This window comes from Talaromyces marneffei, chromosome 5 (assembly GCF_009556855.1).
Source record: "Talaromyces marneffei chromosome 5, complete sequence".
In the NCBI taxonomy this organism is placed as follows: Eukaryota; Fungi; Ascomycota; class Eurotiomycetes; order Eurotiales; family Trichocomaceae; genus Talaromyces; species Talaromyces marneffei.
In genome coordinates this window covers 1,728,379-1,754,908 of record NC_072352.1, presented here as the reverse complement: position 1 = coordinate 1,754,908, position 26,530 = coordinate 1,728,379, and the positions used below count along the sequence as shown (strand labels likewise).

The 26,530-nt window shown below is 47.0% G+C and overlaps 8 protein-coding genes and 1 pseudogene across 9 annotated transcripts; 4 read left to right on the top strand and 5 right to left on the bottom strand.

Annotated features, from left to right (window-relative positions):
• Positions 1-4,418: 4,418 nt before the first annotated feature.
• Positions 4,419-4,862, top strand: EYB26_006959 (uncharacterized protein; the record flags this gene model as incomplete). Its single annotated transcript, XM_054266231.1, has 1 exon — positions 4,419-4,862. The coding sequence occupies one exon, from the start codon at positions 4,419-4,421 to the stop codon at positions 4,860-4,862; it is 444 nt and encodes a 147-aa protein (XP_054122206.1).
• Positions 4,863-5,244: 382 nt separating this feature from the next.
• EYB26_006958 (uncharacterized protein) lies at positions 5,245-6,045 on the bottom strand (the record flags this gene model as incomplete). The annotated part of the gene is made up of 1 exon (XM_054266230.1): positions 5,245-6,045. One exon carries the CDS (start codon positions 6,043-6,045, stop codon positions 5,245-5,247), a length of 801 nt encoding a protein of 266 aa, XP_054122205.1.
• A 1,708-nt stretch (positions 6,046-7,753) lies between these two features.
• On the bottom strand, positions 7,754-10,335 carry EYB26_006957 (uncharacterized protein; the record flags this gene model as incomplete). Its single annotated transcript, XM_054266229.1, has 4 exons — positions 7,754-8,547; positions 8,596-9,763; positions 9,821-10,117; positions 10,195-10,335. 4 exons carry the CDS (start codon positions 10,333-10,335, stop codon positions 7,754-7,756), a joined length of 2,400 nt encoding a protein of 799 aa, XP_054122204.1.
• Positions 10,336-10,666: 331 nt separating this feature from the next.
• Positions 10,667-10,766, bottom strand: EYB26_006956 (annotated as a pseudogene). The gene has a single exon. The product of its transcript is annotated as a tRNA-OTHER (tRNA).
• A 523-nt stretch (positions 10,767-11,289) lies between these two features.
• Positions 11,290-13,037, top strand: EYB26_006955 (uncharacterized protein; the record flags this gene model as incomplete). Its single annotated transcript, XM_054266228.1, has 2 exons — positions 11,290-11,361; positions 11,427-13,037. 2 exons carry the CDS (start codon positions 11,290-11,292, stop codon positions 13,035-13,037), a joined length of 1,683 nt encoding a protein of 560 aa, XP_054122203.1.
• A 446-nt stretch (positions 13,038-13,483) lies between these two features.
• EYB26_006954 (uncharacterized protein) lies at positions 13,484-15,076 on the top strand (the record flags this gene model as incomplete). Its single annotated transcript, XM_054266227.1, has 1 exon — positions 13,484-15,076. One exon carries the CDS (start codon positions 13,484-13,486, stop codon positions 15,074-15,076), a length of 1,593 nt encoding a protein of 530 aa, XP_054122202.1.
• Positions 15,077-15,574: 498 nt separating this feature from the next.
• Positions 15,575-16,541, top strand: EYB26_006953 (uncharacterized protein; the record flags this gene model as incomplete). Its single annotated transcript, XM_054266226.1, has 6 exons — positions 15,575-15,596; positions 15,660-15,718; positions 15,789-15,855; positions 15,924-16,129; positions 16,183-16,433; positions 16,505-16,541. 6 exons carry the CDS (start codon positions 15,575-15,577, stop codon positions 16,539-16,541), a joined length of 642 nt encoding a protein of 213 aa, XP_054122201.1.
• A 689-nt stretch (positions 16,542-17,230) lies between these two features.
• On the bottom strand, positions 17,231-18,744 carry EYB26_006952 (uncharacterized protein; the record flags this gene model as incomplete). The annotated part of the gene is made up of 5 exons (XM_054266225.1): positions 17,231-17,705; positions 17,798-17,937; positions 17,988-18,042; positions 18,107-18,229; positions 18,281-18,744. The coding sequence occupies 5 exons, from the start codon at positions 18,742-18,744 to the stop codon at positions 17,231-17,233; spliced, it is 1,257 nt and encodes a 418-aa protein (XP_054122200.1).
• A 4,068-nt stretch (positions 18,745-22,812) lies between these two features.
• Positions 22,813-25,830, bottom strand: EYB26_006951 (uncharacterized protein; the record flags this gene model as incomplete). The annotated part of the gene is made up of 2 exons (XM_054266224.1): positions 22,813-23,357; positions 23,418-25,830. The coding sequence occupies 2 exons, from the start codon at positions 25,828-25,830 to the stop codon at positions 22,813-22,815; spliced, it is 2,958 nt and encodes a 985-aa protein (XP_054122199.1).
• Between the last annotated feature and the right edge of the window lie 700 nt (positions 25,831-26,530).

Here is a 26,530-nt window from a genome sequence, read left to right as displayed (position 1 = left end):
CTGGGGTAGAAAAAGTGGTGAAAAAGGGTGCCCGGGATCTTTGATCAGTGTGTCGAGTGGGTTAATCCGCAGTAAGGCGAATCAATATGGAGATCTTCGTTAAAAACTGGTGTACTCGCTAAGAGCGCTATACTGGGAGAACTATATATCAGCCCTAGATTAAAAACCTAGTCTACAGCATAAATTCAATACTTCTGTATACCTAATAAGGCTTACTAAGGAGCCTCCAGTAATCAGTTTTATATTCTTCTTATTATTAATCAAGTTTAAAGTCTATATAGAGCATTACAGGCTATGACAGACTCGGTTGTAGCCTTGGCTAGGTCCCGGGGCCCTTAGGGCCTCGGGGCCTCAGCCCCTAACAGTCTCGGGTATTACACAAATCCAGGCGCTCATCTCGCCCCTTGTTGGTTTATCCCGGTCCTAACACCACAAGTTAGGACAGGATAGGCTAGTCCAATGCAGCCTAAGAGTGAGCTGATCAATATGGTAAGATAACTTCCAATTGATAACTGATTCCCCGGAGCTATCTAGAGGCGTACGTAGGCCGTATATAAGCCTACGCGGTGCCTTTGTAAAGGCACCTCCAACAGGTGTTTGTTTACCGTACAACAAGGGCTGAGACATGAATCATACAGTGGAACAAGGGGTAATAAGGAATATGAGACTATTCCTGGTTCATGAAACATACATGTCAAAGTCCTTTGGAGCTCCGTAAAGCGTTGCAGAATGAGCTTTGTTCCGTACCTGGAGGTGGTGAAACGTTGCTCCGCTTGGTGCTCCGAATCCATGAGATAGATGTGCAAACAAATATAGACAAGAAAGCAGACTGGCATTCTCCCTTAACCATCAATGAAGCGTCTCTAAGCTAGGAATTATATTAATGTTTTAGCATAACTGTGCCTGTACTAGTACTATAGTATATATAGTGTTAGAGGCAGCGCTAGAGGCAGATACGGGTATAGCATACCTCTAAGAACCCCTAGTGGGTAAGTATGATGTTAGCCACCTAGGATTCCTATTTTACTGGCCAGAGTGCCCCCGGGAGCATGCCCGAGTAGTAGCGGCGGTAAGAAGGGATATAGTGGATAGAGTAGTGATCAATACCCGTATAGACCTCGCTAACCACCCCTACTTTATAGTGGTGGACGTGGTGGAGCGTGGGAGAAGCACTAGAGTGGTAAATTGTTATAACAGCTGGCTAGGGACTTCTCACACGTACGCTAGGGTAACTTGGCGTAACCAGAGAGCCCTTACAGACATCAATTAGGACTCTATCTTTAGGGGACGATGTCTAATTCTTAGGGATTTCAACGCCCACAGTCCTATATAGAATGCCCTAATCACAGATAGGAAAGATGCTAAGCCCATAGAGGATCTTATCACCAGGCATGACTTGTTTATTAATAATGAACTAGACGTGCCTACGAGGCCCTATAAGACGGAGCTCTCTAGGGATAGTATTAGGGGTGAGAAGGTGCCTAGCATATTGATTATTAACCTTACAATCAGTAATCATGCACTAGGACTATTAGATAGCTAGGAAATCGAGACAGACGGCCTTACTACGTCAGATCACTTAGTTATTTAGGCCTCGTGGGAGTCCCCGGAGGATATAGAGGATAGCCCCTAAGAAGCAATAATTACAAGGTAGCAGATAGGTGCTCTAATAGAGGATAAGGAGGTATTAAAAGCAGCGATAAGCACCTGGGGGGAGTTTATAAGTGCCTAACCAAGCCTAACAGATAACTGCTCTCTAAAGGATGTAGAGAGAGAAGTAGAATAGATTAAGCAATCTTTTATAGACGTGCTCCGGCGGCATGCTAAGCTAATTAGGCTCTGTTCCCGCTCCAAGCGCTAGTAGGGACCTTATATAATAAAGGCACGGAGGCTATACTCTAAGGCTCATAAGGCTTATCACACCGGAGAGCTTAGTGAGGATAGCCACCGTAAGGCCCGGAAAACGTACTACGCCACTATCAGGAGGGCTAAAAGAGAGTGCTAAGAAGCCTTTTTATAGGGGACAGATGAGGGTGTACTCACTAAGCAAAAATAGTATTGGGCAGCACTCTAATATACTAAACCAAGCACCAACGGCACCATACCAGCCCTAATTGATCCCGTGTCAAAGAGGGTGATAGCGGCTACGTTTAGTGAAAAGGAGATACTCTTTAGGGAGCAAGCCTTTCCTCAAGGTCCGGAATCTAGTGCTGAGATAGAGCTCCTAGAGCCTAGAGACGTCTATAAGCTAGCTAATAAGATAGCGGTACGAGATGCCCTATTTAGCCAGGGGATAGAGAAAGCTCCAGGCACGGATTTGCTCAACTTCAGGGCTATTAAATTGCTTTGGTGTCTCGATCAGGGGCGTGTTATAGCGCTAGTTAGGCAGTGCCTTAGGCTTGGGATACACCCTGCAGCCTGGAAAACCGCCAAAGGGATCCTCCTTAGGAAGCCCGGTAAGGGTATCTATATGGTGGCAAAGGCTTACCGCGTTATAAGCTTGCTAAAATGCCTAGGCAAGGTAGTTGAGAAGCCCGTTGCAGGGCTTATTACAGATTATGCAGAAGCCCAAGGGCTATTCTATGAGGGCCAATTTGGTGCGAGGCGTCAACGCAGCGCGGTGGCTGCCGTGGTATGCCTTATAGGGGAGATAGAGAATGCTTGGGGCAATGGTAAGCTTGGAGCATGCCTATTTATGGATATCAAGGGCGCTTTTGACTATGTGGTCTCTATAGAGCAAGCTTATAGGGGGTCTCCAGGGCACGGGGATGGAGACCTAGTACGCTGGGTGGCCTCCTTCATGTTAAATCGACGTGCTATGCTTGTTATTGACGGGCACATTAGTGAGGAAGTCCCTATAAGCTCAGGCTTGCCTCAGGGCTCACCGGTGTCACCAATCCCCTTTGTGTTGTACGTATAACTATTAGCAGCTGCTATTAAGAGCGCAGTTCCGGAGGTGCGGGGACTATCCTTTATAGACGACCAGAGGCTAGTTACAGCAGCTAGCTCTATAAGAGGCCTGTAAGACCATACAACATGCCGCTAAGGTGGCAATCGAATGGGGGGTTGAGAACGGCGTTCAATTGGACCCTAGCAAGACAGATGCAGCCTTCTTTATAAGGCAGCGTGAGAGCCTATTCAGGCGTAATATTAGGGGGGCAAGAATAACAGTTGGGGGTGTGAGAGCTAAAATCATGCCTAATACTGTGCGCTGGCTAGGGGTTATCCTTGATAGGCAGCTATCCCTAAAGAGCCACTATTCCACGTGCCTCCAAAAGGCTCGGGGCACCGAGATGAGACTCCGTACGCTATATAGGGCCAACAGCCTCACCCTAGAGCTTATACGTCGATTGCAGCGAGCCACAGTGCAAGCGCAGGCTCTCTAGGGATCAGAGCTCTAGTAGCAAGGCTAAAAAACGTAGGCGTTAGGCCTACAGCGCCTAGTTAATAGCTAAGTAAGGGGTATTACAGGCATACTTCCTAAGGCACCGATAGGGGCCCTAATCTGTAAGGCAGCCCTAGAGCCAGCGAATGTGTTGCTTGATACTAGGAAAGCTGGATATATAATAAAGCTGTTAGGACTGCCTAAGACCCACCCAATAGCGCAGCTACTCCCAGTCACGCTTAGATATAGTGATACCCACGCACAGCCTGGAGAGCAGCCTCTAGATGACCGAGAATGGGCTCTAAGTAACGATAAAGTGCCTAAAAGGATAGGCCAGAGGCTTGCTAAACACCTAGCTCAGCGCTTAACGAAGGACCTATTAGGTGGAATCGAGAGGATAGTGCAAAGCGCACTAGCAACCTTTCCAGGCACTATCTAGGTGCTAGGCACTGAATGAGCTCTAATAGAAGCAGCAGAGTAGCGCCTAGGGACAACCCTATAGTCAGATAGCTCTAGGTAAGACAACAGACGTATAGGCACTAGAGTGGCGCTGCAGACGGTGCTAAAGGCCCCATGGGAGCATCTAGAGCTATCTATAGGCACTGGGTTTGAAGTTTTTGACGCGGAGCTCGTGGGAGTGGCTTCGGCACTAGAATGGGCACTGGAGAGGTATCTTCTAGGGCCTATCCACGTCCTTTTAGATGCCCGAAACGCCATCAAGCGCCTCTAATCGACGGAGCCTGGGGCTGGACAGTCCCTAGCACTTAGGGCTCACATGGCCGCTTCCCGGCTTAGGCTTAGCGGTCGTCCTGTGACGATATAGTGGGTGCCTAGGCACAATGGAGTTGAAGGAAATGAGCAAGCAGACCAAGCAGCTAAGCGTGCTGCTAGCAAGCCCCCTAAGCCTAGTTTTGAGGACTTATCCTTAGCCTATATTAGGCGTTCTTGCACCGAGGCACGAAGAGCTGCAGTGGAGAATTGGGCTCGTGAGAACGCTGTACAAGGAGCCCATAGGCGAGGAAGAGCCTATAAGATGCCACGAGGCTGGGGACTTGATAGGACAGCCGCCAAAGCCCCTAAACGTGTAGCGAGCTGTTACTATCAGTTGAAAACAGGACATGCCCCTATTGGCACGTACTTGCACCGAATCAAAGCCCGGGACTCCCTGGAGTGCAGGGCCTGCGGAGAGCTTAGAGAGACGATTTCCCACATTATTTTTGAGTGCCGGGGACGACGTGGGCCCCGGAGGATACTGTATAAGGGGCTGGCTGACGCCGGTGTGCCCTTACCTATAGCGGCAGAGGACGCCCCAGAGGCACGACTTTTTAGTGAGCCCAAGGCCACCACGGCGCTGCTGCAATTTGTAGCCAGTGCCAACCTATTCCGGGATAAGGAGCAAGCCACTAGAGAAGCTGAGCTTGGTGATCATTGGGGTTGGGAAGCCCTGCGAGGCTGGGAGGATACGGGGGTTGGATAGGGGGACGGGCACCCTAGCTCGGCGTAATGGCGGCTAGAAGTGCCCTTATGCTTGAGACTATGAGGGCTCATTATAGGCATGTGTCCTATAAGCATGCCCGAAGGCCCCTTGGCGAATACGCCGTATAGGGGCGAGATGAGCGCCTGGATTTGTGTAATGCCCGAGACTGTTAGGGGCTGAGGCGCCGAGGCCCTAAGGGCCCCGGGACCTAGCCAAGGCTACAACCGAGTCTGTCATAGCCTGTAGTGCTCTATATAGACTTTAAACTTGATTAATAATAAAGAACTTCTGAGTGGAAGCCGGAGTTCTTTAAGATGAGGTGCTTGCCTACCCGGGATGACAAGGTCTGAAGCATTAAATAGAGGATATAATGGGTGTCTCTCTATGCCTCTAAACCAGGAGGCATGTATGGTTCAATAATAAATCCTTGTAACGTTCGACCATGGTGGGCAAATATCTCATAGATAATAGTTGTATCTCGAGGATAGCAAACGCGAATATACTTAAGCGGATTTAGACTAGCAAATAGAGAACTTAGATCTCTTGCAAAGCTTTGATCTTGCGCCATTCCAATAGGACTTTGAAGACCAAGATGTAAATATTCCAATTTTGGGAACTTGGAAACCTGATTCAAGATCTCAAGTGGAAAGTATGAGTTGGGAAACTCGAATGCTCGCAGAGAAGAGAAGTCTGTTGACTTAGCCCATTCCTTGAGAGAATCGAAGGCGTAGCCTCGGTGTCTCAAGGAAATCGGAGTGGCTAAGTACTGTGGACTAATATTTGATTTGCTGATATACTCGTCCAAAGATTGGTTATATTTTGTGATATCGTTCATTTCACCAACAGCACCCTCCATTAAATCTATATATTTGAGATTTGGTGCCATGGTGATTAAAGGGAAGATGTTCTCAACTGCCACTTGAGTTTTTGCGAGTCTGTAGCCATTATTGTTTATTAAAAGTGCATGTAGACAAGTTGATCGTAGAAGGTCCATCTCAAAGGGATCCCTCAATTCCGGTACTATGTTGGGTGTTGATCCTTCGAGCCCTGGTTCTTGAAGCTGCAACCATTGTCTGCCCAAGACATTCAATTGACAGGTCGAGTGGTGTTTGTGGATCACTTCAAGAAGGCATTTTGGGAACATGTTTTTGAGCAGATAATTCACCTCTGTTAAGCGCGACATATTGCCTATCAACCATATCAACGGTTCCCAGTTCTTCTCATTATAGTATTCTGGCTCTCGCCAAGTACGTAAAGTCTGTATTAAAGGTTCAGACAGATGTCTATTGAAGAAAACCCCTGGAGAGCCGAATGTATCAGGTATAAGGTCCCGAGCCCTAAGATCCTCATCAGAACCAAAAATGCCATGAGAGCCCCTGAGGCTATCCAAATCAAAGACTTCCTGGTAACCATTATTTGGCATTGCCATAATATTGAGGCGTCTTGCATGAATGAGAAATTGTTTCCGACGAGGATTTTCCTTAATCTCTGTCACAATGTGCTGGAGAGACGTGTAGTCTGAGAACCTCACATTCAGAGTTTCATAGATGAACGGAATTGAAACCTCATGAAGCAATGGTTCACAAGAGTCCAAGAAGAGAAGTCTTCGTGTTCATCAGCCCGTACCTGTCAAATAATTAGCATGCACATAGATTGTGTGGTCGGTTCGGTCACATACATAACCACATATCAACCGGAGAACCTCTATTGGTAGTTTATCCATGTTTTGGGTTGCGTACTGTGCCAATGGCAGATCTGACACAGACTGACAGAGATCAATCTAGGTCTGAAAGTGTGTCTCTTCAAGAATTAATTACCTGAGGTCGCGGGCCTGGCGGCACTACTACTACCGGTAGTTACGGCAGCCTATTTGTACGTGGCTAAAACATCAGGTCTTTGCGTAAGTTTTTTCATCTCTATTTGAAGTACGCGAAGCTAGTTTCTCAGACACGAGTCAGGACATACCTTTGGTGCCGTACATGACTGTGACTCTTCGACATGTCAGCAGGACATCACAATGCTGTCCGCTGACTTCGAGTACCTGTGAATCTAATGGGCAATACACCATGAACCCATCGACATCATCCAATCTCGAACACTTTTCACAATGCACTGTTGGCAATATCTGTTCTGCTATATGCTGAAACAGCGTTCAATCCAACTTCTTGGTAAATCACGAAGTCGTCGTCACTGATACTGGAAGTTAGTGCGGCAATGGTATTGTGGAAAGCGGAGAATACTGCGACTGTGACCGAGTCTCAAGGACTTGCAGGTTGCGGCAGCAATGCCTGCTATGATCCTACAACATGTAAATTCAAAGACAACGCAGTCTAACGAAGCATGCTGTTCCAGCTGCCAATTCATGGCCGCCAACTGTTCCAACACAACCTGTCGCGCTAGCACTGGCCACCATCCTCGGCGCAGTCCTGGGTAGTAACGATGCCTACCATATCCCTGTCCGGTTCGCTTTGCGAGTCTTTGACTGTGTAAAGGCAACGGACTGGTGACTCATTTTCTCAAGTGTACAAGTCAAACTTTCGAGAAAATCTGTGTTCGCGAAAGTACTCAGCGGTATTTTGACTGCTCTTCCTAGAAAGCCTGAATACTTCGACAGTGACGAAATCACTTCAATTCAACTCAGTTATAGCACCGGTTTGTTTCTTCGTCCTCAAATGATAGAATCATACAACACTCAGGAATCAGGATTCATCGCGATCGTCCTTGGTTCCATTTCCATTCTTGGTCGTTGATTGAATCTTCCTGGATAGTATCGAGAAATCTATTGGTTTATCATCTTTCTTTGCTTATGATCCCTATTTTTTCTTTTTTGAGAAATCTATTGGCTTTGGTTATAAATGAGTTACAGAAAGCGACATTTCGAATCATCGCCCTCAGGCTATCGGGATCCCAGTCATGAGCGAGGCCACGCGCTTGGGACCCAGAACATCCTCAAGACTGAGCCAAGAATACACCAGATCGGCTGATTTGCCCTTATCATGAGCAACGTCATCTTGAATTGCCTTCTTGTTCCTGCAAAACACTCTCAGCTCTTTGCATGCAACATCTCCATTCTTCTTCAAGTATTCCCGCATCACGTCGCCAACGCTCATAACGATACGACTCACTATCCCAGTCCCATCAGATGAAAGCCCCATTGCACACGCACTTTGAGCCGAGCCTTGCGCAACGTGATGGGTGAGGATAACGATGTTCGATATGAAAGACTCATCAGGCATGTACGCTGAGGTGAAATATTGGACAAATTTGTGGTGCTCTTTGTCTCGGATCAGTCTTAGTAACTCTACGGAGCGTTTATGCATGCCGAAGTAGTTGTACAAGATGATAGGCTCCTCTTCATATAGCTTGGCCTTCAGGAAGGCGAGGAGCTGCAGTGCGTCAATGTGGTGGGTATAAGACCACTTTCGGGTAATGAAGTGTTCTGGATTGGCTTTCCGAAGCTCCTTGCTATGTGATTCAAGTTTCGATTTCTGTAAGAGCTTGTCCAGGATTCTATTAATGTTTACAAACCCGGCATCTTGCTCAGAACCGTCAACGTAATAGGCGAAAAACAAGTTTGCAATCTCCGTGGTGGGCTTGCGCACGCGGGAATTTTTACCATCAGGGGTATGAAATCCTTTTTTCCGGGAATTGCGGGCAAAATTGGCAGCGGATGAGATGCCCGTGGCTAATTCAAGCCGGTTCAGCGATTATTTCGCGTTTTTCGGCCGCGAACCAATGAAGATATGAGACTCGCCATGGATCTTAACAAAAGCACCCATATCAGGCCATCTTAGGTCTTTGTGCGTTGGGGAATTTATGGCAAGGTTGTGCAAGAAAGCCAGTTGTTGGACGTCGTACCATTGGGTGACGAGCTGCTGGCCAACTAACTGCATACGAGTATTGAGGTTGAACAGGATCAAGCCGCACAGGATGGAATGCTGCGAGAAGAGTGCATGCTTTTCGGGCGTGGAGCCGATCTTATCAAGTCCAGAGAAGACTCGAATATCTAAGAACAGATCTTGTATGATCCATGATTTCACGGTTGAACTTATATTTCGAATCTCTTCGTCACCCTCCTTTGGCCAGAATTTGGGCTGAGGATGTGTTTTAGACAGTTGCAGGAAGTCATCGATAGTCTTCTGGATGCGAAGCCCAGACATTCGGAGATCCCCAAATGCACCACCCATGGTACTGTATCGCATGACGTGATGAACGTCGAGGAAGATCTGGGAGGCGAAGCAAAGCCACAAAGTGACCCTTTTGGTCTTGGCAAATTCAACAAGGCCTCGAGTAATCGCGTCCTCAGTAGGCATCTGGATTTTGAATGTATCGACCATGCAAAACTCTGGCAAAATCGAAAGAAGGATGATTTTGTCTTCGTTGAATTTTTGACTTAGGGACATCCGTTCTCTGTCCGCAGCCGGATTATAGGAACCAAAATACCCATTTTTAAAGACTGGCTGATTGTTGTCCTGGAGAACATTTGCAAAGGACTCAAGCAGGACCTTAGTTGGCAGATAGCACCAGTCGGCTATATCGGCCATGTTCTTGTTGTATGGTAGGCCGATTTCAATGGATGGAGCCGCAGAAATGCCGCGGGTAGAAACAGCGAGATTGTAGACAATATTTTGGACATGATCCCTTTTCCCCGTAAGCGACGTGCGCCAGTCAGCCTCCACCTCCTCTACAAGATCTCGGGTAAGTTGCAAAGCACTGTCAGTCACAACAGCTGCGTTCATAAGGTCAATTTTCTTATCTCTATACTCCGACCAGGTGATGGAAATGAACATTCGTATGTTGTTCAGGTCTTGAAGTAAGCAGAGGGTCTTGAAGAACAAATGACCAAGGTAGGAGTCTGCTGCCTCATTGTCGTCCTCTTCAACAACAGTCACCTTGACAATCTTCTTCGATTATGCGGGTGTCGGTTGAGTCTGCGCAGTATTCTGAGGTTCCTCCACTGTGAGAACAGCGAATTTGTTGAGAAACCTCTCTGTATCGCCATCGTCACCTTGAGCTTTAGAAGTCGGCACTGGCTGCTTAACGTCTGGTTTCGAGGACTGGTTGGTCTTCCATTCAAGAGTCTCACAGATCTGCTCCAGCGTAGTGATGAAATGAGCATGACGCTTATTGTTCGTAGAGTCTCCCTGGCCTAAGAACCAGGAAGTGACCGCTTTTCTTAATCTGATGGCGCGTTTCGCGATAGTGAGAATTGACTTAGGTACCGTGAGAGCAGAATTGGCAACTATATCGGCAAGCTTTTGCAGATCTTTAGTAGTCGCACTATAGTGAAGCGTATCTGCATCTAAGTTGTTGTTTTTGCCTTTGTGTTTACCCTTTTCGCCTTAGGAACGGCAGTAGAGAGGGTAGGTGGATGATAGCCACATTGGTTGGCCGTCTCCAGTAGCCATGTTGCAAACGTATTTGTATCTGCTTTGTAGCGCACGTAACTACTCTGTAGAAATTCAGGTAGCATGTTAGCGATTGAAGGCCAGACGAATGAGAAATAGGCGGCGCTAGCTAGACCAGACTGTCAGAAGAAAAATACAGTCACGGATGTGGATCCACGTTACCCAGTTAAAACAGATGCGTTGGGTTGAACCTCGCACATGTTCCTTGTCAAATGCATGCCTAGGGTAACTTGAGTAAAGAGAGTAAGTTATAATAACCAATTGGTGCCAGGGGAGTCTGTATTTGAGAATATATAATAACGAGCTTAAAATTTGATATTGTCTATTTACCTAACTAATAATCAATAGAATATAAAAATATAAAGAAACGAATTGACAAAAAAAAACAAAAAAGAATGACCAGTGCCGGGCTCGATCCGGCGACCTTATCGGTAATCATCCTGTATGAAACAGGCGTTTGTTAACGATACGAGATAACCAGCTACTCCAACCGGCCATGGGTTGATGGCTGGAAATCTGGTAAAAGACTCCATACCATATTCGCGAAGATTATAATAAGTGATTCGACCTACTTAACGATTGATTGGCCTGATATGATATGGAAGCACAAACACAGAAAACAATTATAAAGGTAATTCAAGCTCTGTAATGTTTTATCCCCTATGTATATGCTCAAGATCGGAAAGACAAGAATGCTTATTATCCATTAAATACATTGTTTTCCTGCATTTTCTGTCACTGCTGCATCTATCAAAGAGCAGAGTCCGTTGGCATCCGTCCCCACCGCCGCGGCACTGAGGCCAATCACAGAATGTTATGTTATTATTGAAGGTTCAGCCTTGGCAAACTTGGCGTTATCAATGCCGGAAACTTAGCGGAAGGCAAATAACTAGTAGTCTACTTCAATAATAATTCTCTACGATACACATCATTCTTGCCAGAGGCGCATGCACACCAGTCAAAAATAGAGCTATCCGATAGTCTAACAACGTCAAGAGTTTTACACACAATCGCCTGCTATGCCGGCTGTAGCAAGCAAACCGACCAAGAACCAGCTGAAAAGAGCTCGGAGAAAAGCTAAAAAAGAAAATGTGCGTCATCTTACTCTTTGCCCTGAAGTGAGTATAAGGAAACTAACTGCGTCGAATTTTGTTAGTCAACTCAAGCGCCAAACGAAGATGTTGCTCAAACTGGCGAAACTCACAAGCCGGTCGTTACTCCGTCGCAGTCCGAGTTGAAAGATCGAGATCAACAGCAGGATGCCACCATTCAGCTTGATGATAGTCTCTGGGCGATGTACAAGGATATCGCGAGCAAATTTGAAGGAGGCGAGGAGGAAACGACGAAACTCGAAACCGAAAAGCCTCAAGTCTTCTTTGACGACGACGATGACATCCCAGACGAAGAAGAAGAACCGAAAATGTCCAAGAAGAAGCGAAAAGAAATGACTAAATTATCCATCGCTGAACTCAAAGCGCTGGTACAAAAACCAGATCTGGTGGAATGGACTGACACGTCCGCTCCAGACCCTCGACTGCTAGTTCACATCAAAGCACATCGAAATGTTGTCCCCGTACCTACTCATTGGTCGCTCAAACGTGAATATCTGTCTTCCAAACGAGGCATTGAGAAACCCGCCTTCGCACTGCCAAAATTCATTCAGGAAACTGGAATCTCTGAAATGCGTGATGCGGCACTGGAAAAGCAAGAGCAAGCCACGCTAAAGCAAAAGCAACGAGAACGCGTGCAACCCAAGATGGGCCGTCTTGATATCGACTATCAGAAACTATACGAAGCATTCTTCAGGTTCCAAACCAAGCCAGAACTAACGCGTTATGGGGAGGTATATTACGAGGGCAAGGAGTATGAGACAAATCTGCGCCATCTGCGTCCAGGCGAGCTCAGTGACGAGCTGAAGGAAGCACTTAATATTCCACCAGGAGCTCCTCCACCATGGTTAATCAATCAACAAAGATTTGGCCCACCACCGTCATATCCCGCATTGAAAATTCCAGGCTTAAATGCCCCGCCTCCTCCAGGTGCCATGTGGGGATTTCATCCTGGAGGTTATGGTAAACCCCCAGTTGATGAGCACAACCGGCCCCTGTATGGTGGCGATATTTTTGGCGTACTTCAGACTCAACAAACGGCTCAGCAAGGGGAGCCCGTTGAGAAAGATCTGTGGGGTGAATTGCAACCCATGGAGGAAGAGTCTGAAGAAGAGAGCGAGGAGGAAGACGAGGAGGCAGAGGAGGAAGAAGACGAAGATGCAATGAACGCTATGCATGCACAAAGCGGGTTAGAGACTCCGAGCGGCTTAGTGTCTACCGTGCCATCTGAGTTTGGCGCAGCAGAGAGTATTGGCGGAGAATTTGACGTGCGTAAACATCACCGAGGGACAGAGACTGAGGATATCACGCAACCGAAGGCTGCATACCGTGTTATTCCTGAACAGGCATCAAGAGTCTCCGGATTCTTCGGTGGCGATAGAGTCTATGACCTTAAAGCACCAGAAACATCTATACCTTTGCTGGGAAGTGAGGAGTCTCAGCGTAAACGAAAGAAAGCAGATGACGTTGAGGTTTCGATGGACCCCGAAATGCTACAAAGCAATGATGGAATTAGCAAGGAGCACCTGAAAGGCTTGTACGACGCAGAGAAGAAGCAAGAGTTCTCGCAGTGGAACTTTCAGGAGGATCTTAGTGATATGATCGCCAGTGAAAGCAAGAGGATTCGCAAGGAAGAGCACCGTCACGGGAAGCGCTGATTGCAGCGATGTTATAAGAAGCTATAACCAATGAGCTGGTTTATTTCTGATTACGGACAAACGTGTATTTCTATGATATCAGCGTCTGACGGAGACGCCTTAATCAATTCCCCTATATTGTTTCCACCTTTTGGCCATTTCTTAGACCACTTGATGATATTTATGAATGGATGTAATATGGCAATCCGCCAGTAGAATTCGTGGTCCCCGTCCCACTATATATATGTACTAAGACAAAAATGGCTAGCGCACTATTTTCTGCTTGAGCCTTGTCGACCTTCAACCTTCTTCCCTCGATCTTTTACTACACCTCTTACATAGCATTTCTTGGGATCTTATAGAGCTGGGCTCAGATTCATTTCGCAACCATCACGGCACTCGTTAATTTCACCACAACGGACTAATAAGACGGTTTCCACCTTGGACGAATTGAAGGACACCCTAGAATGAGATTCGAAGAGCGACGAGGCGGCGAAAGTTATCGTCCCTCTAGCAGATATTCTCGTTCACGATCTCCAAGTCGCGTACGAAGACCTCGCTCCCCTCCTCCGCCTCATGGTCCGAGAAATAGATCACCTCCACGGTTAGGCGCCGATACCTGGGCACCCCGTGGTGGTCATCCTTCAGAAAGGTATCGAAGCCGATCGCCTCCTGGTTTCCGTCGTTCGCGGAGTCCACCATCTTACCGTCAACCTCAGCGCGCACGCTCGCCCTTGAGACCCAGATCTCCACGGCGCGATCGCCCCCCATCCCCTGTTCAATCATGGAGATCTCGCTCGCCATATAATCAGCGATCATCCTACGATCAGCCAACGAGGGGCGTTGGTGATAACTACAGGGCTCCTTATGGTCCAAGGTCCCCGAGGAGAGGTCGACCGCCCTCGCCATCGCATGGAAGGCGTGCAGATGTTTCGCCGCCTCCAAGATCAACATTCAAGGAAAGTGACTCGTATGGCCGCCCGCCAGCTCGTTCAAGAAGCCCACACCGTGGTGGACGTTCGCCCAGGATTGACCCCGGTCAGGGTAATCGGACAGTGTCACCTAATAAGCGAGTACCATCGGGTTATACGTCAGCCTTAAACTCGGGGTCTACTTCGCGGAGATCTTCTCCCCCTGTTGCTAATGAGCGACTCCGGATTCCGTCTTCGGGTCGGGAAAGCCGATCTCCTGCACAGGACGTATCATCTCGGCGGCTTCCAAATGATGACATCGCAAAAGCTTCTTCATTATCTACAACCGTGTCGCCATCATCTTCAGAGTTTGAGAAGCCCGTGCCCGCTCCGACAACCGCAGCACACCATGCCTCACAAGAGGTTGTGGATCGGACAGCTACAGACCGCGATCGCCCTGGTCGTAGTAGGTCACCGAGATCTCACCGTGCAGGCATTGTATCCGACGACCGAGACGATGGTTTAAGAGATTCTAGATATAACACATCGCGAATTTCGCAAGACAAAACCTTTCCCACTGCACCTAATGGATCCACCTCATCATCTTCTCAGAATCGTTCATCTAATGTATCCTTATTATCTGCTCCAACGAAGCCTCGAGGAGCGTCCGGCTATTCTAGTCGTGACCCGACATGGTCAGCCTCTTCAACACCAAGACGTGCTCCGTCTACACCACATGCGCCACATGCACCGCCCACGGGACCCCGGAACAGATATGCATACAGTCCTCCAGCTCATGACCTTCATCGTGCATCGTATCGACATAGCAACAATGTCCCGGTCAGTCACCAGCGGAGTACGAAGGTGAATTATCTAGCCACATTACCCACGGTCATAAACGGTGGGAGACTGTTACCACTAGCATTTGATTTTTCGATTGAAAAGAGACTTGTGAACTTGAAGGCAGATGAAGAAAAATTGGTGGAACAAGCAGTGGAGAAGCAGCTGCTGAAAAGACAGGGGCTGCGGGATTGGGACCGACTGCAGCGCGAAAGCGCTCTCAACGCACTGCGAAGTGAACTTGCCGAAATCCACCTTCAACGAATGACTGAAGAAGATAGGCTGGAAGGTAGTAGTAGTGCTTTTTAGGTTTTGTGCTTTCTGATACGCCCGCACGTTCTTTAAGCCATGTACGATAGATGTATGTATATTTAGCGCAATCACGAGTATGATACCCAATACGTTTTTCTGCAATCCATCATGCAAACGACTCGATAGCAACGCTCATCTTGTACGGAGTACGTAGTATTGCTGATTCATTTCGGGGAGCTCCAAGATCCGCGCGGCCGCCCTGCCGCCCTGCCGCTCCACCTGGCGGGTAGGGTAGATCTGCACCCGCGTTCTTTTTTAGATATACGTATCTCTTTTCTCTGTCAACAATTCTCTCGTCCCTCCCTTGAACAATTGTGCCTCGTCTACCAATCTAGCTTGTCTAAAAAAGCACTCAACCTATAACTACACTTCGATTGTTTCGTACCGGCTCTACGAATCAGCACTTCACAGTTTCCCTTAGCAAGTTGCTTCTCCTTCCTTCCGTCTCATTGGAAACGTGTCCATTCTTGATCGCATTGCGATTCGACTTTCAACATGAATATCTTCAGGCTTCTAGGTGAGTGACTGCCGAGGGAGAACTGGGGTCAAATAGAGTCTAACTTTGTTTGATATTAAACAGCGGATTTCTCGCATCTCATATCTATACTCATTCTTCTACAAAAGATGAAATCAACCAGCGTCAGTCAACGACCACTGCACTTCCATTGAACATGCCTCGAGGATCAATTGACTTACACCTGCTTTACAGAGCTGCTCGGGACTGTCGTTTAAATCACAAGTATTATATTTGATCGTTTTTGTAACGCGTTACTTAGGTTTGTTACCTGAAAGCGGACTCGTGGAAACATCGGTACATGACAGTAACTAACTGGGATGAGTGCAGATCTCTTCTGGACATTCACGGACTCTCTATATAACACCGTCTTCAAGATTCTCTTCATCGGCTCCTCGTTCTATACCATCTATCTCATGCTCAATGACTACAAACCGACTCAGGACCCAAATACGGACACTTTTAAGGTGGAATACCTTCTTGGTTTCAGTGCGCTTCTAGCCATACTCTTTCCTCAGCACTACACCATTTCTGAGGTCAGTTTGTGTGCGTGATGACGGGGTGACCAATTGCACTGACTTTCCAAAAGATTCTCTGGACCTTCTCAATCTGGCTGGAATCCGTTGCGATCTTGCCGCAGTTATTTATGCTACAACGAACCGGCGAGGCAGATACTATTACAACCCACTATCTCTTTGCGCTGGGCCTCTATCGAGCGCTATATATTCCCAACTGGATTTACAGATATTTCTTCGAGGGCTTTTTCCATGCGATCCCTGTCCTTGCAGGAATTATCCAGACCGTCCTCTATTCGGATTTTTTCTATATCTATTACACGAAGTAAGTCATCTATCTGCTCTGGATATCTTACTCTCTGAGCTCGTTGTAGCCAAGTGCTTATTCTCCAATAGGGTGATGAAAGGAAAGAAATTTGCTCTTCCTGTTTAAATCTTGACTGGACGAATCCAACGCCCCTGGATTACCTCTTTATTACGATTATACCTTCATGTCCATCATGAATTGATCGTTTCTCGTCGTTGTTCTACGGGCAGTCGATCCCCATGAGCAGCCGGTGGCGAGAGAACGAAATGAGCAGAGTAGAGCAATGAATGGTTAAAGAAATTTGATGTTTTTCTTTTTCGGGTTCAACAAAAATACCACTTTACACCTCTGATGGTGATATTGTTATTGACGAACGATAAGTTGTGCAATCCGCCTTTCTCGATAGAGGAAAAACTTTTTTGCTCTTATTGCCCCCTATGTACACATATGGGTCCTTTTTAGTATATGTACTTTACTCATGAATGAGAATCTGTCGTTATAGCTATATGTAAGGTCATGCGTGCCCTTCCTTGGTTTTACCATGTAACTGAGCTTTCGGGGATCACCGAGCTCATATTTCTTTCGTCTTTGACTGCTCGCCTTATCCCTTAATAAATCGAAGAACTTTTTTCTCCATACAACATTTTCATACGGTAACAGAATCAACAATCCAGTTTGATCATAACCCTAAAACCCCATCCACAGCTAAATCAAATATAGCCGGCCCGAATTTGAAAGACAGTCTTCCATAAAACATTCTTCTGATATAAAAACACAGACATGCATGCATACACGGATTTTACATGACCGTGGTATCAGTACCCAGGTCGATATCGACTATTTGAGTGAGTCCCTACATATCCCGAGAGATACTGCGCTTGAGACGTAGAGTTCTCGCCTGCCATTGACCTCGAAGGAGGGGACGATGTTGCTGTATCCTGGCGACCGCCATGATGATGGTGATGCTGATGGTGGGAAGGGGGAGGGGACCATGCTGTTTCACTATGGCGGGAGGTAGGGGACAAATATGCTCCCCATTCTCGATTTCTGCTATCGGAATAACCATACGATGAGGAAGACGAGGAGTTTCTTCGATACTCGTCATACGCCATCGGCGGCACTGGTTGTGCGCGCATATAAGCTACTGGTGACTGTGGTGGCTGGCCTCTGCTGAGCTCCATAGGGGGAGAGTTTCGCCTAGAATCCGGAGGTGAAAGGTGTGATCCTCCACGACGAACTTGACATGTTGGACATATCTTGACAAAGCGGGATATCAATTCTTTCGGTACCCTTAAGAAGAGTGCATATTAGAAATGACTGTTTGACAGGGATTCTCCATCTGCTATACAGATAAACGAGGGAATAAACTTGGCATGTCTTACCATGAATATATCTGACGGACCTGAGCTGATGTCTTGTCGCGACCCCCATGTTGACATTGCTGATGTGCCCGGGTCAATATCTTGAACAACTTCTCCCGAATGGCGACTGGTTTCCCTTCATGACATATCCACTTCCTGTTCTGGGAAAGTCAATACCGAGACTTGGGGATTGCTTCAAATTTCAACTTACAGTGGGAAGACGGCTATCAGCGGGTTCAAGCTTGAACATTTTCTTGACCCAAAATCTGATAACATTAAGACTTAGCATTCCGGGATATAGAGATATCAGACACTGAAAGGAATACACACCTAAACTGAGCTGATCCGACACTGGTATCTTTTGGATCCGTCAGGACAATACGGATTTGCTGAGCCCTCTGGGCATTAATCAACGCCTTATCCTGTTTCTTTACTGAAAGTTCATTGACATAACTAAACAGTGAGCCAAGGAAAAAACCAAGAAATTGGAAAGGGGTTTTTTACCTTTCCATTAGCCTATCAAATTCTTCAACCTGCGGAAATCCTTCCAACGGTGGATTGATGCGCTCAGACGACATTGTCTGTTCATTTATCGAGTCCTGGCTTTCGATTTCATGTTCTGGTATGCCGCGTATCGACGCAGAGCGGGTCGATGACATTTCTACGGGATATCCGGTGTATCCTCCCTGTCTATAATGATGATGGTGCTGGCTGAGGTGCTGATCATGACGTAGAGAAGGAACCGTGTTCATATCGGGTGATTGAAGTCCCATGGAAGCTTGGGGCTCAAAATACGGTGGTAAATGAGAGGAATATGAGCCATAAGGCTGTAACACATTGTACGTTCCGGATGAGTGATACGGAAGCTCTGCAGTTGCGGTGGTCTCATAAACAGTCGCCATTGATGTGGATTCGCTTGTGTGGTGATAATGCTGCTCTTGTGAAGGTCGTGTCTTGTACTCATTCATGACGGGGTTGATAGAGTACCGAATAGTCCAGCCTCGCTCATCTGCCAAAATTGGAAGGCTGACTAGAGTCAAGGTGTATAGTATAGTATAGTATAGTATCAGGAGAGATATATCTATATATAACGAACGGATCACCTTATCAGAGATGCGATAGGTAAATAGACAGCTGCAGTGAAGCAAACAGGAAGTATAATGATACAAGGGGAAAGTGGATATGAGACCTGTTCAGCGGGTGTTGAGTGTCATATATAACTTTTTTGTGATGGTGGACAGAAACGGGCATCCCACGGTATATGTACAGATAGAAGGCAAAATTATGCAGTTTGATTGACCTTGCAAGTGAGGCTAGATGCAGATCGGCCTCGCAGCAGTCCTTCGGAGAAGTAAAGCAATGAAGAAAATATGATATACTTGGGACGACAACACAAAGTCGGTGAGGGAGGATGAGTTGTTTGTTAGCAACCAGACATCATAGGAACCACGAGAACCGAGACATGAAGTAAGACCTCATTCGTAGAAGAAGTATGAAACTCGTGCGTGGTACATAGTCAGGAGAACCATGATGTTGGGAGACACTGCTGCGGTTCAGCAGATGTCATTGATTGTCTAGCTGCATGCTGTACTATCAATTCCTCTGTCAGGTACACATCTAACCCATTTGACCGGATGCGGTATTATCGAGTATCTCTATGCAAAGAAAAGATGATGCGCATGGCTTGGATACAGCTTGTCTCTACTTCGGACATTGGCAGCAATGCCTGTAGCCACTCCGGATATTACTTGGTATAGAGTGAAGATAACGTGGAGAGATAGTAGCCAGGGTTTATGAAGGAGCAGGGCATGTAGGCTTCATCGCCATTGGATGCGTTGGCAAGCATACACAGCCATCTTGAAAGCCAAAGGCCCAATGAGCGTTGAGATGGGGTCTGAAACAAGCACCCTCATTAGTCCACGATTGTCTACAGTCGAAGAGGCTGGTGTATTGTCATTACATGTTGGGATGGTTTCAACAAATAGGAAGATTAGACCAGGTACAACCGCCCCGGCCTCTTGCTTTTCACCCCTCCTTTGCCACGTTGATACACTTCGACTCCTGCCATCGCCCATCTGTTGTCCGGATGGTAAAGTTAGCGTCCTATCGGGACAGCCACGAGTCGATCGATACCCAGCCATCGTTGTGGACAGATTATTGACATGACAGACAGGATAAATGACTGCCTTGAGCCTTGCTTGCAACTTGTCGCCCAATATCTGACTTGGGTGGGGTAGCCTTCTTCGTCAGGCTTCAATTATTTCCATTCATTGCTTTTTCTTCTGTTTTCTCATTTCGTGCTGACATGACACATTTTGTTGTACGCAGTCGGCTGTGGCGGCCATGTCACGAGTGCTTTTCTTTCTTTTTTTTTTTTTTAATTCTGTATCGCGTGCAGCAATAGTTTCATTTTCTGATTCTGCAGTCTGTCAGCTAGCCGGGGGTGGGTGTTAAGGAATGAGTGCGTCTTAATTGCTTTTTCTCTTGCCCTTTACCGCCCGAACCGATGAGGGCTGGGTATGTATGTTGGATTTCCCATGAGCTCGCTTGATACGATGGGCGCTGAACCGTGTGGCCTCTTGACTCTGTACGATCGGGTTGAAGAATATCTATGTTCTGTTGTGTGATCATGGCTGTTGTCGGGCCCTAACATTACTGTAACAGTAACCCTACAAAGAGTACCTGACGACGTACCGACTAACCATGTAGCTTTACCTGCCTATCAAAGTGGCCTTGTCAATCCCATTCGGGCTGAACTCAGGTTCGCAGAGGATAAAAGCCTCGGGGCATTCTTAAACTTGCGTATACTGTGTAATATCTGGGTTTGGCATGACACAGGTTCCCTTCCTCTTCTGGCAACTGGGTTTCAGCACTTAAACAAGTAATAAATCGAGAAATGCGTATCAGTAAACTCGATAAGAGTCTGTGACGAACGTCTCAATTATAATAACTTTCCTAATCAAGCAAAGAGCCCCTCGGGACATTTGAGCCTATATCTGCATAACATACTGTACGATATTGCCCCGAGAACTGTGAAATTCTACTCAACAGAAAATCGTCTGGAAAAAAAAAAAAAAAAGGAAGCCTGTTCATCTACCGAAATCACAGCCTTCCAAACAGCCTCGACCAACGCCGTGTCATGCAGCCTTGCAGTCTCAGAATAGCCTTTTCAGAAGCCCCAAGTGCCTACAGGAGGAACCAGTCGTTGCATATCCGTTGGAAGATAGTAGCCGACTATTGGGCTTTCTCTGTTCCTGGACATCCGAATGGTCATACCAGTTCGTCATACAGCGAGGAACAATAGTACCACCATTCTTCTTCAATGATTCTCATTTTCCCGTTCGTTTGTTTGAACAATCGTTAACGATTTGCGCAAACTTGCCCGTTGGCTGTGTACTGTAAGCCTGAAATATGTTTCTCCCCCCCCTCTCCACTATAGAGTTGGCCAGTTCTTGATGAAACATAGGAAACTCAGGCCCAAGGAATTTTCTAGACCGCCCAGATTATGGTGGACTACTAGTTGGGGCAAAAAGTTCCGATTAGGTCCAACGGGTTGTTGAGATGCATGTCATATCATTTACTACGTACGTATCGTCGGTTGAAATTGATAGAGTTAGGGCTCGGTGGTTGTCAAACCCTAGAACGTCGATCCGTGAATCGTTATTTCAATCCTTAGGATGATCAATTATGACATCCAAAGTCTAAGTTCGAGTCATTTTAATCGTAATTATGTTACGCATGACGTCAGTCGTCCCCTCCAACGCGCCGATAACTGTGCACTCGTTCAATCATGTGCGATTATTGTCCGAAACACAACAGGGGAAAAAAATAGGGACTTTCTCCGTTTTCTTCAAGTTGAGCAAACAACCATGAAAATGACTCGGAGAAGAAGAAAGCCATCTGAATGAATCCCCAGAGGACGATGTGGTACTTGAATAGAGGATTATATATCCATATCCGACGTCATTTGATTAAGCATATCAACCACATTACACTGCCTGAATGCACGTCCGGAATGGCCGGGATGCCACACCATTATTGGTTCGCCCATTTATGATAATTCTTCGATTTTACCTTCCGAGCCACGGATACTACTTCGATTAGAATCTTCATGTATTGATTTTGGGTGACACAGAAAGAGGCCGAGATTTGAAAACTGGGAGCGGATCCTTCTGCTTGCATTATGCTGTGCATGAAGAGATTAACCTTTTTCTATTCAATGTCCCTCTACATTCCGATTGTTTAGACTGGAGTACTTCATGTAGCCACTTTTCTTTTTCTTCTGCCTCTTTAAGTCTTCACTAAACCCCAATAGGCTATTATCCTGGTCTCAAGTGCTAGGTCTCGGCGTCATGGGGGTTTTCAATCGGTATTATTGAGGTCTGGAACATCGACTGATATCTACATAGAGTTATAGGATAGAGAATTCATGATATATCACGAATGATAGTGCTATACTATATGCATGATATCTTATGGCCGAATAGGCGAGGGCTTTGGCATGGGACAATTAACTACTGAAAGCAGCAAGCTCGCATACAACTCTCATGCATACCTCATATCTGATAACTACGGAAATCGAGAAAAAGGTCATAGGGCCTCAACCATTCAAGAGACGAATAATCAGAAACTAGAAGTACATATACAATAAAGCAACAGTGTAAAGCGAGAAGCAGAAACCTCCAAGCCCGTTTCCTCGAAAACGGTCAGCCTAGAGACCGGTAAATGAAGAAAGCGATTAAACATGATACATAGCTGCACGTAAACAGCAAAAAAAAGTACAGAAAGAGGAAACAATAACAATCAGGAGTATACCCGCCAATTCGTGTGCTGGTCGTCATCTCGTCAAGGTTCATGAAAAGTTGATGCAATGCAATAGGCAAGAAGCGCATACACAGCGTCTTTAGCTTGCCGTTTTCTAAAAATGCCTCTTTCTGTTTCGTGGTCGTTAACTTCGTCATAGTATAACAAGGTGCAAGTTGTCCGAAATGTAACACATCGCTAAAAAAGAATAAAGTTCAAAAAAGCCATTCGAATCAGTTCGCACCAGGAACCAAATCCCTAATGGCCCACCGCCAGCCATCCCCAAGCTTGTGCCGTTCAGACGACACCCATTTGTTCACTTTCCGTTTCCATCTGTCTTCTTCGGCTCTCTGACGTTTGACAAACTCAGGACCTACGTCAAACTCTTCGGTGATTGGCCATTCCTCTGATGAATCACCGCTCTGATCGTCAAAGACCTCTGTTGGGACAGATGCTTCCGAGATGTTTCTTCGGTGTTTGGGTCCCGGCCTTTCCTGAAGGTCCTCTAACCCTGCAAAGACGTCTTCAAGCTCGTCATGGATGACCGCCACCTTATCTGCGCCGGGTTGCGTGGACGCAAGTTTGAGCCAGCACATCCGTTGAGGATCGAAGACCATGCCACCAACAACTTGGGCACCCTTGATAGTTCCGACGCTTGTGATAAGTGCTGGCGCTACCTTGGGAGATTTGGGGATGTTGATGGAGTCAAACTCCGCAACTTCATTTTCGTTGCCTTCCCATCGGTAGGTGCTGGGGTTATATTGCATACCTTGGACATCTGTGAGGCGAGTTAGAATGTTTCATATCAAAATGGTAGCAATGAGGCGATATAGCTTACTCTTTGCTTCACTAACCCCCATTGGTTTGATCAGTTGTGGTTTAGATCCTCCAGGCCGGGATGCCTTGCCCTTCTTGCTTCTTGCATTTAGCATGGAATCGGGTTGTCGGGGAGTTTGCTGTCCCTTCCAATTGGTGCTCAAAGGAGCGAGAGGCGTGCTATCTCGGTTTCGTGAAGGTAGAGATAGTGAGGCGATCCTCTGCTCTCGTGCAATTCTTGAGGCATTGGTATCTCTTGCAAATCGAGGTTTGAAAGAGCTGGGCCGAGAAGGGGCGCTGGATGTCATGGTAGGAACTGGCGTTTCGGTACGTAAGGCGGTTGGAGATTGTGCCAGTCGGCTTCGTACAGATCTGGGGGGGCCATGGCCTACCGGAGTTTTGATAAATTGGCTTTCTGCAATGGCAGATGTCGGCAGATCATCAAAAGATTCTAGTTCGTTTCCGTCTCCGTAGTTTCGCCGACGGGTCGGTCGGGTCACTGGATGCTTAACCACAATATTGGAGCCCTCGCTGGCGGAATGGACATGATGGAGTCCGTGGGTGTCGGAGCGTAGATTATGTGAAAGACGGGAGGTCGACTTTTGTCCAATAGTAGAATCTTGAGACGTCTCTGAGTCGGATCGACGGAAATGCCGGGAGTACTTGAGACTTGCATGATGAGACTGGCTTTGTGACGCACCAGCAGGTAGAAAAGGTGCCTGCGATCGATGGCTGCCAAGTCTCGAATCCGTCGATCTATCGACAGGGGTCTTTGGTCTAGCATAACTAGGGATCATAAATGCGCTTTCTTGCCTCGACGATGGTCGCTGGAAAGGTGCGGCGGACGCTGATTCTTCAGGTCCACGTATCGCGGGGGCCGAGCGTTTTGACTTTAAAAGCTGTGCGTGACTCGAGGAGAGATCACGGTCACTGTTCATGCCTTCTCTTGAAATCCGGCCACCGAGAGATCTTCGACCACACGATGGAGTAACTGGAGGAGATGTATGTATACTTTCGATAGAATTTCGGTTGCTATGCGCCGCGAGGCGGGATTGCGGTCTCCTGAATTGAGTAAGAGGGTTACCACTTTCAGCGACGGGCTCCAGACTGGGGCGGCTCCTATTATGGCTAGAGAGTCGTGGAATTCTGGTCCCAACGGACGGTGCCTTGTTGGTGAATGTGATCGTTTTCTCTGAGCGACTAGGCGTTATTGGACGAGCATCCAATTTGCGTTTGACATTTCGGTTCACATTCGCCTTCAGTGATGTAAACACACTTCCATCATCGACATCCAATTCATCAAAGAAGTTGTCGCTTGCGGAAGTTTTGTGGTTGTTGGAGGGTGGCTGGGATTTGGGACTGGGTTCCTCAGCATCTGGTCGAAGGACTTTTCTCTTCTTAAGATTGTCCTCAAAATTGAACGGTCCATCGGGCAGGATCAGTCCATCTAGAATGTCATCTTCAGTTTCTGCAGTAAGGCAGCTAGAGGCACTGGGACTAAATGCCGACACCGATGAACTGTGTGTCGAACGCCCATCTCGCTTTACGCCACCGAAGCGTCCATTACCATCTCCATCTGCCCAACCGATGTCCCAGATATCATCATTGATGCTAGGTATCATGGTTGGCAGACTGGGCGGTGGAGAAAGCTTAAGAGTCATCTCCTGAGTGGGAAACTCGAAATCCTTCTCAAAGTCATCGTCTACATCTCTTGCGACTCCAACAGCAGGAGAGTGACTGCCAATAGAAGGAGTATGCGGCAGGTTCAAGTTTGATAGAATGTTTGTAGTAGTTGTTGGTAATTCTTGTGATTCTTGTTTGATGTCGTGAAATCCGAGACCTTGAATCGTATCTTTCGCATCGGTTGTTGATTGAGGTGTAGTAGTTTCCACAACCCTGAATGGGCTCTCGGCAGAATCTCTGGTCTTTGCCGGACTCGCCATCAACGGAGTATGGATCTGATGTATGGATTCTGGAAATGACTCTTGTCCATTCGATTTGAGAGACAATTCCACATCGGCATCTGGAAACTCAAGATCCTCCGACCAATCATCAATGATGCTCTTCTTATTCTGTTTCGACTGTAATTTCTTGATTGAGCCTGACAAAAGGGCCGATTTGGGTACATTGTTCGGTATCGGTATGCCGGCGTTGCGTGCAGAGGCGATCGCCTCTTCGGTTCCTGCTTCATCATTGTCTCGGAGTAATAACTGCCAGTCCTCATCGCCGGCATTGGATTCGACATCGGAACGGATTGAGCGGCGCGACGAAATGGAATCACGATGGCCGGATCGAAACAAGGAGCCGGTCACGGATGTTGTAGTAGAAATGGCATGGAATTGTATGTCGTCGAGACATTGGAGGTCTCCATCGTCGTCCCAAGATTCAATGGGCGGGGCTTCGCTCTGCAGTAGGTGAAATGTATCTGCCTGCATCATGACAGACTAGCGATTAAATGAATTAGAATAGCATGTGAGGTCGAAGTTGCAAAGCAGGTCGGTCGCTGGGTCGTTGGAAGCTCGATCGTGGTATCATCAACAGCTAGTGTCGTGTGATGTAGTTGATATTTACTGTAAGCCCAGATTTCTTGTAACAATAGGCCGTGTCTGACAGTAAAATATCATAATTATCGCACAACTTCTGAGCCGATGAGCTGGACGTACGGATATTTATCATCGGCTCGATCAAGAGGTCGTCGGAGGTTGAATAATCGACAGCCGTGTTGAGGAATGTCACAGAACCTCGGTCCGCAATCTTGCAGAATACCAGAAAGTGGAAGAGCGCTCGACGCCGAGATGATCGTAACGGGCTGAGCAAATTGTCGTGGTATCGTAACAAGTGTTGATTCTTGGATTGTTCGTGGTTACAGAATGTGGCTGGGAAGGTGGTTGAGGTCGCTGTATTGGATTTCAAACTGGGAAGAACAGATCCAGACTAGGATCAACTTGGAGATAGCGAGGAGGACTATCGTATCGTGTATGTTGGGTGTATCAGTAACTTATGCGTCGTGATAACGGTAACATTACTGCCACGAGGAGGTAAACATGCGCCAAGAATTCCATACTATTCCATACTCCGGCAGGTCAAAGCAGAGATGTAACGCGGGGCTGGGAGCATCGTACATGGTATTACATG